The 14,403-nt window shown below is 41.7% G+C and overlaps 1 protein-coding gene across 2 annotated transcripts in view; it reads left to right on the forward strand.

Annotated features, from left to right (window-relative positions):
- LOC132816642 (uncharacterized) overlaps positions 1-11,733 on the forward strand; it is a 46,930-nt gene extending 35,197 nt beyond the window's left edge. For both annotated transcript variants that reach the window (XM_060826469.1, XM_060826471.1), the window contains 2 exons: positions 2,303-2,354; positions 10,998-11,733. In XM_060826469.1, the coding sequence (XP_060682452.1) occupies positions 2,303-2,354; positions 10,998-11,069 (124 nt within the window). In that variant the 3' untranslated portion in view covers positions 11,070-11,733. The remainder of the gene's footprint in view (positions 1-2,302; positions 2,355-10,997) is intronic.
- The last annotated feature ends 2,670 nt before the right edge of the window (positions 11,734-14,403 follow it).

The raw sequence follows: 14,403 nt of genomic DNA on the forward strand, positions 1-14,403 counted from the left end.
GGGTGGAAGCAGGCTTGGTACATTCATTGATGGGAGACAGTGAGATCTGCAGATGCTGGAGATCAGAGTTGAGTGTGTGTTGCTGGAAAAACACAGCCGATCAGGCAGCATCCCAGGAGCAGGAGAATCGATGTTTCAGGCCGCAGCCCTTAATCAGGAAGTCATTAGTGGATCTGACTGAGTCACAGACAAGAAATCTATCCTTGAACAGATAGACCTGATGGACTGTGACTAGATGTATCTTTGCTGTGTCCCACCTGCAGGGTGCTGAAGACATCATGCAGCTTGGTGACCCTAATCGATTCCATTGGAACGTGGCATCTGGTTTTCTGTCACCCCCTCTATGTTCATAGAGATGCAGCAAGGTGCTACTCACCACTCTCATGCACCAACACCTTGGTTCTCAGAGTCAATATAGCAATACTCAAGCATGCTTCATGAGTTGCCCAGAGGTGTTAGCTGCTTTCCCTGTTCGTGTCTCAGGTTCTGCTTCAAGAGAGAAACTGTTTGTCACCGCAGACACAAGATAGCAGAGTTTGCTTACCACTCCAAAGACTTATTATTGAATGTGGTCAAAAACAAAGATTTCACTGTCAATCACATGCAGTTTTCTTGATGCTTCTCATTTGGCAGAACAAGTTCTCTGCAAAGAAGAATGTTCCTGAGTGAGCAAACAAGAGGCATCAATGGTATAAAGGAGTTCTTTGATCATAACAGACTGTGTTTCTCTTAGTTAATTCAATACAGATTAAATAAAACACATAATTAGAAAGATTGTGAGTGCTGAAAATCTAAAATGAAATCTGGAACTGGCACATTAATCTTTCTGAATATTGTACCAATAGGTAATTTGTGACAATTGAATTACCCATTTCATTACTCCCTATTCTGGCAGTACAAGGGTCTGAATTGTTCTGCTTACTAGGAGATTTCGTTGCCAGGACTGAGAACAGAATACAACTACTTTTCAGCAGGTGTCAGGGCCAGTGGTATATTGGCACAATGGGTTAATAAGGAGATCATATTCAGGCTGCCATCTAATTAAAGATGGTGGTCCATCCTGGGTGTTGCTGACTCAACCAGAGAACAGACACTCAACAGTCTGAACATTGTCACAGCTAACATTGGCTATTGATCTCTCACCAGTTATGAGGCGCCTAAATAACAGCACAGTCTCAAAGTAAGATAAGCGCAGCAGGTCAGGCAGCATTCAAGGAACAGGAAATTCGACGTTTCGGGCATAGGCCCTTTCCTGATGAAGGGCTTATGCCCGAAACGTCAAATTTCCTGTTCCTTGGATGCTGCCTGACCTGCTGCGCTTTTCCAGCAACACATTTTCAGCTCTGATCTCCAGCATCTGCAGACCTCATTTTCTCCTCAAAGTAAGATAAGTTTGGCTGAAGGAAGATGATGCTAGGCAGGTAAGCCCCAGTTAATTGGGCTTGGAGTGGAATAACAGTCTGTGTAATCAAAGGAGATCCAACCTGTAACTCACTGGGATAGTTTGACATGTAGTGACAGACTCACCCAATATGAGCAAAATGCCCATGGATGTGTGGGGAACCTAGCGGTCATCTAAATATCTCAATCATCATTCCAGCAGTCTGGAATACATGAGTTAGTCCAGGGACAGTTTCTCTAAGGTGCATTAATTGATGCCAAATTCACTCAACATTGTTTCTACACCACAATGATATGGAAGGGAGATGTTTCTTTGGGGACACATGATGGGATTTGATAGACAGTTGAATTGGTAATATTCATATCATACTCTAATATACAAAGTGCTTCTCATCATGAATTATAATAATATTTATAGACAAATGGCCCCCCTCTTAATCAAGACAAGAATTTCTGTTAGAGGAGAAAATGAGGTCTACAGATGCTGGAGATCAGAGCTGAAAATGTGTTGCTGGAAAAGCGCAGCAGGTCAGGCAGCATCCAAGGAACAGGAGATTTGACGTTTCGGGCATAAGCCCTTCTTCAGGAATCTTATGCCCGAAACATCGATTCTCCTGTTCCTTGGATGCTGCCTGACCTGCTGCGCTTTTCCAGCAACACATTTTCAGCAAGATTGTATGTTATCGCTTTATTGTGATCCAGGTGCTGAAGTGAAATGAGGATCTGCCTGGAGGGATGCTGGGATGTATTTCTGTTGTAGATAACTCGACAGAGAAATGAATCGATTGATATAAGTGAAGATAGACACATATGTCTCACACTTTTGTCTTTACACTCTTTTATGTTACAAATGACAATTAACTGAGTTAATGTATATTTTCCACAACTTTCCAAAACACAGGAACCAGCAGGAATTCATCGATCAAAATGGGCCCTCAAATGGAAATTCACTGGTAATGCCTGGCTGACTGTCTATGCAGTCATTTTGTCAAATCATTATTACAATTTGTAAGGAAACACAAGTTCCCAAAATTTAGAGGATGAAACTAATTTAAAAACACAAATCAGAAAGGAAGGAAATTTGCGAAATGACATAGTAAACATGCTGCCCCGATTCCTATCACAGAAGGTAGCCAAAGATTGGGACCATGATTCAGAAATTTAGGAGCAGCCCCTTCAAATAGTGAAATATAGGCCAAAAATATTCATAGTCCTCACAAATATGACACTCATCATACCACATAGCTGAAGTTATAAATGATCTAGGAGTCCATGAACTGATTCCAAAATTGATCAGATGCATCTGCTGTATGCAACGAAGAGTTGTAGTTATACAGCATGGAAACAGATCCTTCGGTCCAACTCATCCGTGCTGACCAGGTATCCTAAACCGAACTAGACCCATTTGCCTGGATTTGGCCCATATTCTTCTAAACCCTTCCTATTCATGTACCCATCCAGATATCTTTTAAATTTTATAAGTGCATTCACCTCCAACATGTCCTCTGGCAGCCTGTTCCATACGCACACAACTTTGTTTGAAAACGTTGCCCCTCAGGACCCTCTTAAATCTTAGGTTTAACATGAGAGGGAAAAGATTTAAAAGATTTACAAGGATGTTGCCAGGGTTGGAGGGTTTGAATGAGAGGGAGGGGCTGAATCTGCTGAAGCGTTGGAGGGTGAGGGGTGACCTTGTAAAGATTCATAAAATCATAAGGGGCATGGGTAAACCGACAAGGTCTTTTCCTTGGGGTGGAGGTATCCAGAACTAGAGCACATCGGTTTAGGGTGAGAGGAGAAAAATTTAATAGGAGCTTAAAGGGCAACTTTTTCACACAGAGGGTGGTGCATGTATGAAATGAGCTGCCAGAGGAAGTGGTGGAGGCTGGTACAATTGCAACATTTAAAAGGCTTCTGGATGGGTATATGAATAGGAAGGGTTTATAGCGATATGGGCCAAGAGCTGGCAAATGGGACTAGATTATCTAGATTAGGATATCTGGTTGGCATGGAAGGGTTGGACCGAAGGGTCTGCTTCCGTGCTGTACGTTTCTATGACTCAATGACATATGTTAATGTTATAGCAGGTGATCAAGAGAGTGTAGGCCCAAATATCTTCTATTACCCTCCCCAACCAGTTTTGAACAATTTACCTTTAACAAGTCATCCTTAACACTTACTAGAACTCATGTTGTCTTTTCCAAAACCTAACTTCTCTAACAAAATGCAGTCCTGCAATACAGCATTGTTAAGACAGCTAAAAACAGTAAAGAACTGGAATTGAATTCAATGCAATAACCTTATCGAGCTGAGGCAAGTCTAAAACAAATGGAGCCGAACCATTTTTTGCCTTCTCAAAAGCTCAAGCATAGCAGTGCTCATTTTTCATCCTCCTCAAATTCAGTACCTAACGCAATAAAGAAAATTACATTATTTTGTCTCAAGTCATTGCCAGAAGCAAGTAAATGTATCATAAATAGAAAAGTTGGAATTATTCAGTACCGAGCTTACCTTTAGGCTGTGATCCCTCAAAGAATAACCTTAAACACATCATACAAGTGTGCTGAATTTGAGTCTACAAGTAGGTGAAGATCAATGCAGCAATGTCTTTCTGGTATATTCACAGTATCTATTTTTACAAATCAGCTTTATCACAAATCACAATATTTTCCTCAAGGTGTTAATGTGAAGATAATTTGGATTCTTGGTTTTCCACGGGCTTTTTTTTTCAATTTGATTTTTCTCAGCAATTATGTCATCAAAGTAGTTTCAAAATTTGAGAAATGTAAAAGTTTGTCTGATGTTCAGTGAGTTGGGCCCTACACTTTCACAATTAATCATAAAAGAACCGGAATCATTGAGCATACAAGATGGTCATTTAACTTGGTAAGAATCAGCTGACACTTTGAAGGAGTTATCCATTTTGTCCTACAACCATTCTTATAACCATTCTGTTTTTCAAATACAGATTAAGCTTGCTTTCTGCTTCCACCACCCTTGAATGCATCCCATTTCAGACTAGAATAAGATTCTACATTAAGTTAATTCTCCTCAATGCCTGTCATTCTTTTACTACTATTGTATCTATAATATAATATTAGTAATAGCAAACATGCCTCTGAGTTAGAAGCGTGTTGATGTTATTTGTTATCAAAGATTCTAATATTCCTTTTTTCTGTTTTTATAATTATGTAATTTGCTTTTGAAATAATTTACAGACAACTAAAACAATAATTTTTGACATGAAATCTCATAATCCAACCACCTTCCATGTGTAAAATCTTTATTATATTTGTTTTTAGTTCTTTGTTTATCTTAACTGGTGCTAACTTATTACTGCCTCATCAGTGGAAACAAATATTTATCAAACAATTGTTAATAATCTTGAGAACATCCATCATCTGCTATCCTAATCTTTTCACTTTGATGAGAAAACTAACATCCCATCTATCTCCTTGATCTTAAGGCACTTATCTTAAATCATAGCCCTGTGCCTTCCCACTACTATTCACTCATGTAATGTCCAATTTACACACACTTTTCGAACTGCATGGTAGTAATCTTGTTCAAGTTAAACATTGCTGGCTTGCTTTCATAAAGTTATGCCTCTGGATTCAAACCAAAGATGTGTCTGTTTTGTTTATGATGTATTATGACGTCTCAAACTGCCACTATAATGTCAGCACACCGGAGTTCCTCTGTTTACTCAGTTAAATATATTCCATATAAGACGCCTTTCATTTATATCATTTACATTCAGATGTTGTCTGTAAGACCATCTACAGTCTTTAACATTCTATATAACAACCTATTAATCCTCTTAGCTTGGTGCTGTTGGCAAATTTCCATTCTTGTTGCCTGGTCATGGTTGAGATAATGCTGGGGACATGTCTGTCTTCATTAGGTTTAGAGAGCATGAAAAATCAATCAGGTTACCTAAACTGGGTCAACAGTAAAATGAATACAGTAGGGATTTATGGTACCATACTTAAATAGACAATTGACACTTTCAAAAACATCCTCAAGGCCTTTTCCACTCCATTGTTAGAATCTTCAGTGAATGGTCCTTTGATGTTACATTGCTTTATCCTGAGTCTCCACAAAACTTACAGCAATGAAGTGGGAGACCACACATAAAAATTCCCCATTTACGCAGTCTGGCATGTTAATGTGTGAACTAGGAATGTGTTACCAGGATTAGCAACAGGATTATTCCTATGATTTCCCACACATTCAATTTCTCAGAATAAGAATGAGCACAGTGTAACCCTTCCCTGTTATGAAAGGAAGATGGATTCTGGAAAAGTGACCCAGACTTTCTAACACACAGTTGCAGAACAATTGGTTGTTCTCTACTGCCTCACCAAAATACCACAAGAAATCTAAACACACAGGAAATGGTAAGAGGTGGTTGTGACTTCTCTCCCAGCTTGCACTTGGGCCTTGTGAGATTTTGCACTGTGTTAATTGTCTCTGGTGATTGAAGAAAGTCTGCAAGCATCTCTAACTATCTAAAAGATGTTGTGAACACCTAATCCTACTGTATGTATGTCCAATGCCCATTTAAATGCCCTTAATGTCGGCGAGTCTACTACTATTGCAGGCAAGCTGTTCTACGCCTCTATTACTCTCCAAGTGAAGAAATTACCCTAATATCTATCCTAAATCTATTAGCCCTCAATTTCAAACTATATTCCTTTGTGTTAGCCTTCACCATTCATGGAAAAGGGCTCTCACTGTCCACTCTATCTAACCCTCTGATTATCTTACATGTGTCGATTAAGTCACCTCTCAGTCTTCTTCTTTCCAACTAAAATAGCCTCAGTACCTTTAGCCTTTCCTTGTAAGACCTTCCTTCCATACCAGGCAACATTATAGTAAATCTCCTCTGAACCCTTTCCAAAGCTTCCACATGGTTCCGATAATACGGTAACCAGAACTGCATGCAATACTCCAGGTGTGGCCTTACCAGTGTCTTGTACCGCTGAAGCATAACCTCATTGCTCTGAAACCCAATCCCCCTACTAATAAACGCCAACACACCATATGCTTTCTTAACAACCTCATCAACCTGTGTGGCAACTTTCAGGGATTTATGCTCCGGGACACCAAGCTCTCTCTGTTCATTTACACTGCCAAGAATTGTACCATTAGCCCAGTACTCTGCATTCCTGTTATTTCTTCCAAAATGAACTACCTCACACAGTTCCGCATTCACTCCATTTGCCACTTCTCAGCCCAGCTCTGCATCTTATCTAGGTTCCTCTGCAACCCGCAACATCCTTCAGCACTATCCACAACTCTGCCTATCTTAGTGTCATCACAAATTTACTCATCCATCCTTCTGTGCCCAAATCCAGATCATTCATAAAAGTGGCCCCAAAACAGATCCATGTGGAACACCACTGGTAACTGAGTCCACGATAAACATTTCCCATCAAACACCACCCTCTGTCTTCTTTCAGCTAGCCAACTTCTGATTCAAACCACTAAATCGCCTTCAATCCTGAAACTCCATATTTTGTGCAATAGCCTACCATGTGGAACCTTATCAAATGCTTTACTGAAGTCCATATGCACTACATCAACTGCTTTACTTCCATCCACTTGTTTTGTCACCTTCTCAAAGAACTCAATAATGTTAGTGAGGCACAACCTGCCCTTCATAAAATCATGTTGACTATCTCTTATAAGCTCTTCCAATACCTTACCCACAACTGAAGTAGGACTCAATGGCCTATAATTTCCAGGGTTGTCGTCTTTAAACAAGGGAACAACATTTGCTATCCTCCAGTTTTCTGGCACTATCCTGTCGACAATAATAACATAAAAATCGAAGCCAAAGGCTCTGCAATCTCCTCCCTGACTTCCCAGAGAATCCGAGGATAAATCCCATCCAGCCCAGGGATCTAGCTATTTTCAGATCTTCCAAAATTGCTAAAACCTCCTCGTTGTCCCCTCAATCCCATCTAATCTTGTAGCTTGGATCTCCATGTGCTCACTAACACTGCCCTTTTCCAATGCGAATATTGACAAAAAGTATTCATTAAGCGCTTCCCATATGTCCTCAGATTCCACACATAACTTTCCGTGACTATCTTTGATTGGCCCTAATCTTACTCTCATCATTCTATTATTCCTGATATACCTATAGAAGACCTTAGCATTTTCCTTGATAGTATCTGTCAACATCTTCTCATGTCCCCTCCTGGGTCTTCTTAGCCCTCTCCTAGATCTTTTCTGGCTAACTTATAACACTCAAACCTTCATAATCTGAGCCTTCATGCTTCATCCTCACATAAGCCTCCTTCTTCCTCACGTCAAGAGCTTCAACTTCTTTAGTAAACCAGGGCTCCTTCTCTCAACTACCTCATTGCCTGATAGGTATATACTAATCAAGGACCTGCAATATCTGTTCCTTGAATAAGCTCCACATTTCAACTGTGTCCGTCTCCTGCAGTTTCCTTCCCCATCCTGCATTCTATATCTTGCCTAATCACATCATAATTGCCTTTCCCCCAGTTATACCTTTTTCCTTATGGTATATGCCTATCCCTGCCCATTGCTTGTAAACATAACCAAATTATGGTCACTATCACCAAAGTGCTCACCTACCTCCAAATCTAACACCTGACTGGGTTCATTCCTCAGTACCAAATCTAATATGGCATCTCCCCCTGTTGGCCTGTCTACATACTGTGTCAGAAAACCCTCCTGCACACATTGAACAAAAATTGACCCATCTAAACTACTTGAACTATAATATTCCCAGTCAAAATTGGGAAAGTTAAAGTCTCCCATAACAACTACCTTGTTACTCTTGCTCCTATTGAGAATCACCTTTGCTATACTTTCCTCTATATCCCTGGAACAATTCAGAAGCCTATAGAAAACTCCCAACATGGTGACCTCTCTTTTCCTGTTTCTAACCTCAGCCAAAATTACCTCAGTGGATGAGTCCTCAAATGTTCTCTCAGCTGCTGTAATATTACCCTTGTTTAAGAATGCCACGCACACCCCTCTTTTACCAACATCCCTGTTCTTGCTGAAACATCTAAATCCCAGAATCTGCAACAACCATTCCTGCCCCTCCTCTAGCCATGTCTCTGAAACGGCCACAAACTCAAAATCCCAGGTACCAACCCATGCTGCAAGTTCATCCACCTTATTCCAGATGCTCCTGGCATTGAAGTACACACATTTCAAACCAACATCCTGATTGCCAATGACCTCTTGCGACCTTGTAAACCTATCCCTGACCTCACTATCTTGAACCTCCTGTACACTTGAACTACAATTCAGGTTTCCAACCCCCTGCTGCAATAGTTTAAATGCTCCCCCTCCACCACCACACCCCCCCCCCCACCCCCCCGAACAGCATTAGCTAATCTCTTCCCCCCTCCACAGGATATTGGTACCTCACTGGTTCAGGTGAAGACCATCCTGTTTGTAGACGTCCCACCTTCCCCAGAAAGAGCTCCAATTATCCAAAAATCCAAAACCATCTCTCCTGCACCATCCCTGCAGCCACGTGTTCAGCTCCGCTCTCTCTGCTCCTTGCTTCACTGTCACATGACACGAGCAACAAACCAGGGGTAACAACCCTGTTTGTTCTAGCTCTAAGCTTCCACCCTAGCTCCCTGAATTTCTGCCTTAGACCCCCACCTTTCTTCCTACCTATGTCATTGGTGCCTTTGTGGACCACAACTTGGGCCTGCTCCCCCTCCCCCTCAAGGATCCCGAAAACACGGTCAGTGACATCATAAACCCTGGCACCTGCGAGACAACACACCAATCGTGAGTGTCTCTCATTCCCACAAAACCTCCTATCTGTCCCCCTAACTATGGAGACCCCAGTGACTAAAGGTCTGCTCCTCTTCCCCCTTCCCTTCTGAGCAGCAAGGGACAGACTCTGCGCCAGAGACCTTTGCCCCATTACTTACCCTGGTGGGTCATCCCCCCAACAAAATCCGAAACGGTATACTTGTTGTTGAGGGGAACCACCACAGGAGATCCCTCAACTGCCTGCCGGTTCCCTTTCCTACCCTTGACGGCAACCCATCCACCTTCTTCATTTGGCTCTCAATAACTCCTAGGAGAAAGTGAGGACTGCAGATGCTGGAGATCAGAGCTGGAAATGTGTTGCTGGAAAAGCGCAGCAGCTCAAGCAGCATTCAAGGAGCAGGAGAATCGACGTTTCGGGCATAAGCCCTCCTTCAGGAATGAGGAGGGTGTTCACCTGCACCTCCACACACATCATTTACTGCATCCGCTACACCAGATGTGGCCTCCTCTACATTGGGGAGACAGGCCGCCTACTTGCGGAACGTTTCAGAGAACACCTCTGGAATACCCACACCAACCAACCCAACTGCCCCGTGGCTGAACACTTTAACTCCCTCTCCCACTCCACCAAGGACATGCAGGTCCTTGGCCTCCTCCATTGCCAGACCATGGCAACACGATGCCTGGAGGAAGAGCGCCTCATCTTCCGCCTAGGAACCCTCCAACCACAAGGGATGAATGCAGATTTCTCTAGCTTTCTCATTTCCCCTCCACCCACCTTATCTCAGTCCAACCCTCGGATTCAGCACCGCCTTCTTGGCTTGCAATCTTCCTCCTGACCTCTCCTCCCCCCACTCCCTTTCCGGCCTATCACCCTCACCTTAACCTCCTTCCACCTATCACATTCTCAACACCCCTCCCCCAAGTCCCTCCTCCCTATTTTTATCTTAGCCTGCTTGGCACACCCTCCTCATTCCTGACGAAGGGTTTATACCCAAAATGTCGATTCTCCTGCTCCTCAGATGCTGCCTGACCTGCTGCGCTTTTCCAGCAACACATTTTTCAGCTCTCAATAACTCCTCTCAATAACCCCTCCGCCTTCCGAATAATCCAAAGTTCACCCAGCTCCAGCTCCAGTTCCCTAACACGGGGAGCTGGAGTTGGGTGCACTTCCCACAAACAAAGTCAGCAGGGACAATAGAGGTGACCCTTACCTCCCACATATTGCAGGAGAAACATTCAGCTGCCCTAATCTCCATTCCCACTATTCTAAATTCCCCAATAGACCACTGAGAAAATGAAACATGAAAGAAACCACTTACCACCTTACCAACCAACTCACAGAACTTTGTTTTGGTTAGAGGAGGGGTATGGGTGGGAGACACTACCCGAGTGGTGTTTGGGGTAAAGCAACCGGCCAAGTATGCAACCCTATGACCAGCCTCCTGCGTGACACTTCCGCACTTCCTACTGCCGGAACAAAAATAATGTTAGCATGCTGCCTTTTGTACAGCTGTACAAAAATATAACTATTTCATTTCCTTCCACTCATATTTAATCAATGTTAAATTTCTTTCAATCCAAAATGTCAAAGCAATTCTGTAGCCACTGCTTGCTAGTTACTTCTCCATCCCTTCCAATCATTTAAACAAGTTAACAATAGACGTTAGTCAAGGGTATGTTCAGGTACAGAGCCAGTTGTAATTATGTACCTCTAACTTTATACACAGAGACATGATCAGGTGTTAAATTATGTTACTCTCGGTTGTTCTTTGTTATCTGAAACTAACTATGTGTTCTGTTTCCATAAGGCACCAAATGAAGTCACTTCTGGATCTGATTTTTATGAAAGATTCAATTCAATTTATAATATGTCAAAATAAAAGACTTTGGGCTATTTTACATGCTCAAGCACTTTCCCTGGATAAATGTTATTGAACTGTAGACATATAGCAAATGCTATGGTCTTTATGATTATGGCATAAAAGTATACTTGTGTTTTTGCCAGTGATTCATGCAGTGTTGGCAATACACCGAACAAGAACTCAGGGATAGTTGTAGGCTTTGAATCAGAAAGCGAGACTCAGGGTTTTATCAAGAATCATACATAATGCAGAATTTGGCTCATTGAAACACTGCATGAGAATGATCGTCACTGCTCCAGGACTGACAGATTCAAGCTTCTATCTTGGATCTCTACGTATAATCAAGCAGATTCTTGCCAGAAGAAGAAAGTTCAGCGAGCTTCCCATTCCTGATCACTGTTACAGTGAGTTCAGCCTGAAACACGTGGGTTTCAGGTGAAGAGAGGAATAGGCTTGGAAATGATGTCTTCTATAGTTCACTAGCTGCAGTACAATGTATCTACACATGGAACAAGGATAATTCAGGAAACTACCAAAAGACTATCAGTCAACATTCACTCCAAATTATACAGCAACCTGAAACATCCTGCCAACATTGAGATGTCAATACCATCGATTTACCACACCGAGATGTATGTGCAAAGTAATTTAAAGGGCCTGTGCTCTTCATCAAATCACCTAAAAGGGGTGCACATTAAAAAAGAAATTAAAAAAGCATTGCCTTGCTGTCTTCTTGAACTGCATCCTCGCTTAAATTACTAGCTTCCAGGAAGAAGGGGTGGAATATCAGGTATTTTACAACAGTTTCCTTTACTCCAACTTACTATAACTTTAGAATTGTATTTACAGTCCAGACTAAGTTCCACGAGCTTCCTTGTTTGTTATTTCATTTTGTTTTGTTTAACAGCAAGGTTAAAATCCATCTCCCCAAACCAACTGGGATTGAGACTCTGGCATTAATGTTTGGAACCAACTGAAGACCTTGAGCAATAATCCTGCTGAGAATGCAGAGCCAAGGAGGGGAAATATCAGTCACCATCAACCACCATCCTAAAAGGGCACAATTAGGACTCACCATGATGCTGAGCAAATTATGATTTTTGGTTCAGATCAAAAGATACATGAGTGCTTAACAGTCTAACCTTTCCTGAGTAACTACTTACTTAATTTTATTGAGCTCTACCAAAGACTATAATTTAAATAGGGACTTTTGGAGGGTTCCAGGTGTAGTGGAATCTCCCAGTAGTAAATCCAGTTTCCTGGGTAATTTCTTCAATATGTACTATGATGGAGATTCCACAGTGTCCCATGAACAATTCTTACCTTCGCTAGAATAACAGCTGTCCAGCCAGTAAAAGACTTAAGGCTATAAGACCATAAGACATAGGAGTGGAAGTAAGGCCATTCGGCCTATCGAGTCCACTCCGCCATTCAATCATGGCTGATGGACATTTAAACTCCACTTACCATCATTCTCCCCGTAGCCCTTAATTCCTTGTGACATCAACAATTTATCAATCTCTGCTTGAAGACATTTAGTGTCCCGGCCTCCACTGCACTCTGCGGCAATGAATTCAACAGGCCCACCACTCTCTGGCTGAAGAAATGTCTCCGCATTTCTGTTCTGAATTTAACCCCTCTAATTTTAAGGCTGTGCCCATGGGTCTTAGTCTCCTCGCCTAATGGAAACAATTTCCTAGCGTCCACCCTTTCCAAACCATGTATTATCTTGTAAGTTTCTATTAGATCTCCCATTAACCTTCTAAACTCCAATGAGTACAATCCCAGGATCCTCAGCCGTTCCTCAAATGTTAGACCAACCATTCCAGGGATCATCCGTGTGAATCTCCACTGGACACGTTCCAGTGCTAGTATGTCCCTCCTGAGGTGTGGGGACCAAAACTGGACACTACTCCAAATGGGGCCTAACCAGAGCTTTATAAAGTCTCAGTTGCACTTTGCTGCCTTTATATTCCAACTCTCTTGAGATAAATGACAACATTGCATTCGCTTTCTTAATCACGGATTCAACCTGCACGTTTACCTTTAGAGAATCCTCGACTAGCACTCCCAGATCCCTTTGTACTTTGGCTTTATGAATTTTCTCACCGTTTAGAAAGTAGTCCATGCTTGTATTCTTTTTTCCAAAGTGCAAAACCTCGCATTTGCTCACTTGAGCCTTGATTTCCAATAAAGAACAGATAAACCACAGCACACATAAAACTGTTGAGTTTATTTCTGAAAAAATAACAAAGTAAACTTTATGGGTGGCACAGTGGCACAGTGGTTAGCACTGCTGCCTCACAATGCCAGAGATCCAGGTTCAATTCCCACCTCAGGCGACTTACTGCGTGGAGTTTGCACTTTCTCCCCGTGTCTGCGTGGGTTTGTTCCCACAGTCACAAAGATGTGCAGGTCAGATGAATTGGCCATGCTAAATTACCCATAGTGTTAGGTGAAGGGGTAAATGTATGGGTGGGTTGCGAGTCGGTGTGGACTTGTTGGACCGAAGGGCCTGTTTCCACACTGTAAGTAATTTAATCTAAACTCTTCTTAACCCAGACAAGGTCCAAGTGGTTCAACATTTTCAAGTACTTTCCAGACAGCCCCTTTAAAATCACTATGGATTTCAACTAGAACCAAAAATTCATGCATTTACAAAACAGAGGTGTTGAACTATGTACCTGAATTTCTAATGCAAAACATAAAACTGAAGCCACAAAAATGGTAATATTTGCCTTTTGGAACCTTTTTCATTCAGTTACTTTGGGGCCTCTATATACTTGTAGACAATATCCATAAACACAACCTGCTTAATCTGATGAAACAATAGCATCTGTAAAGAAAACGCATTCTCCAGAATTATCTCCAACTCAAACATGAAATGCTGACAGTGCAATGATGTGAATTTCAGCAGTTCTAGATTTTCAGTTTAATGACTGAATCCTCATAAACACATCCATTTTAAAGTCATATTAACTTTTAGAGACATTCCTGAAAAGGACAGAAGGAAAAAATGAATGACAGTAAGAAGAGAGAAAAATTCTCCAGGAATTTGAGCACAAGTCTTAACTCTCATCTTTCTCAGAATTGCAAACAAATATTTTAATGTTTATATTTGAAAATCATAAATGAGCAAATTGAGAGGAGAGGGGAAGAAGTGAAATGCTAACTCAGCCTTTGCATTCTTCCAGTGTGGTGTCAAGATATAAGTAATTACTTTAATTGACAATTTGTATGCATGTTGATAATAACTCGAAGACAAGGTTAAGGATTACTAGACATTGAATATGAGGACCAAACTGGCACTTGTCTTGTTCCTTCTTCAGGTTCAAACATCACGGTTATACAA

Source organism: Hemiscyllium ocellatum, chromosome 6 (genome assembly GCF_020745735.1).
Source record: "Hemiscyllium ocellatum isolate sHemOce1 chromosome 6, sHemOce1.pat.X.cur, whole genome shotgun sequence".
Taxonomy (NCBI): Eukaryota; Metazoa; Chordata; class Chondrichthyes; order Orectolobiformes; family Hemiscylliidae; genus Hemiscyllium; species Hemiscyllium ocellatum.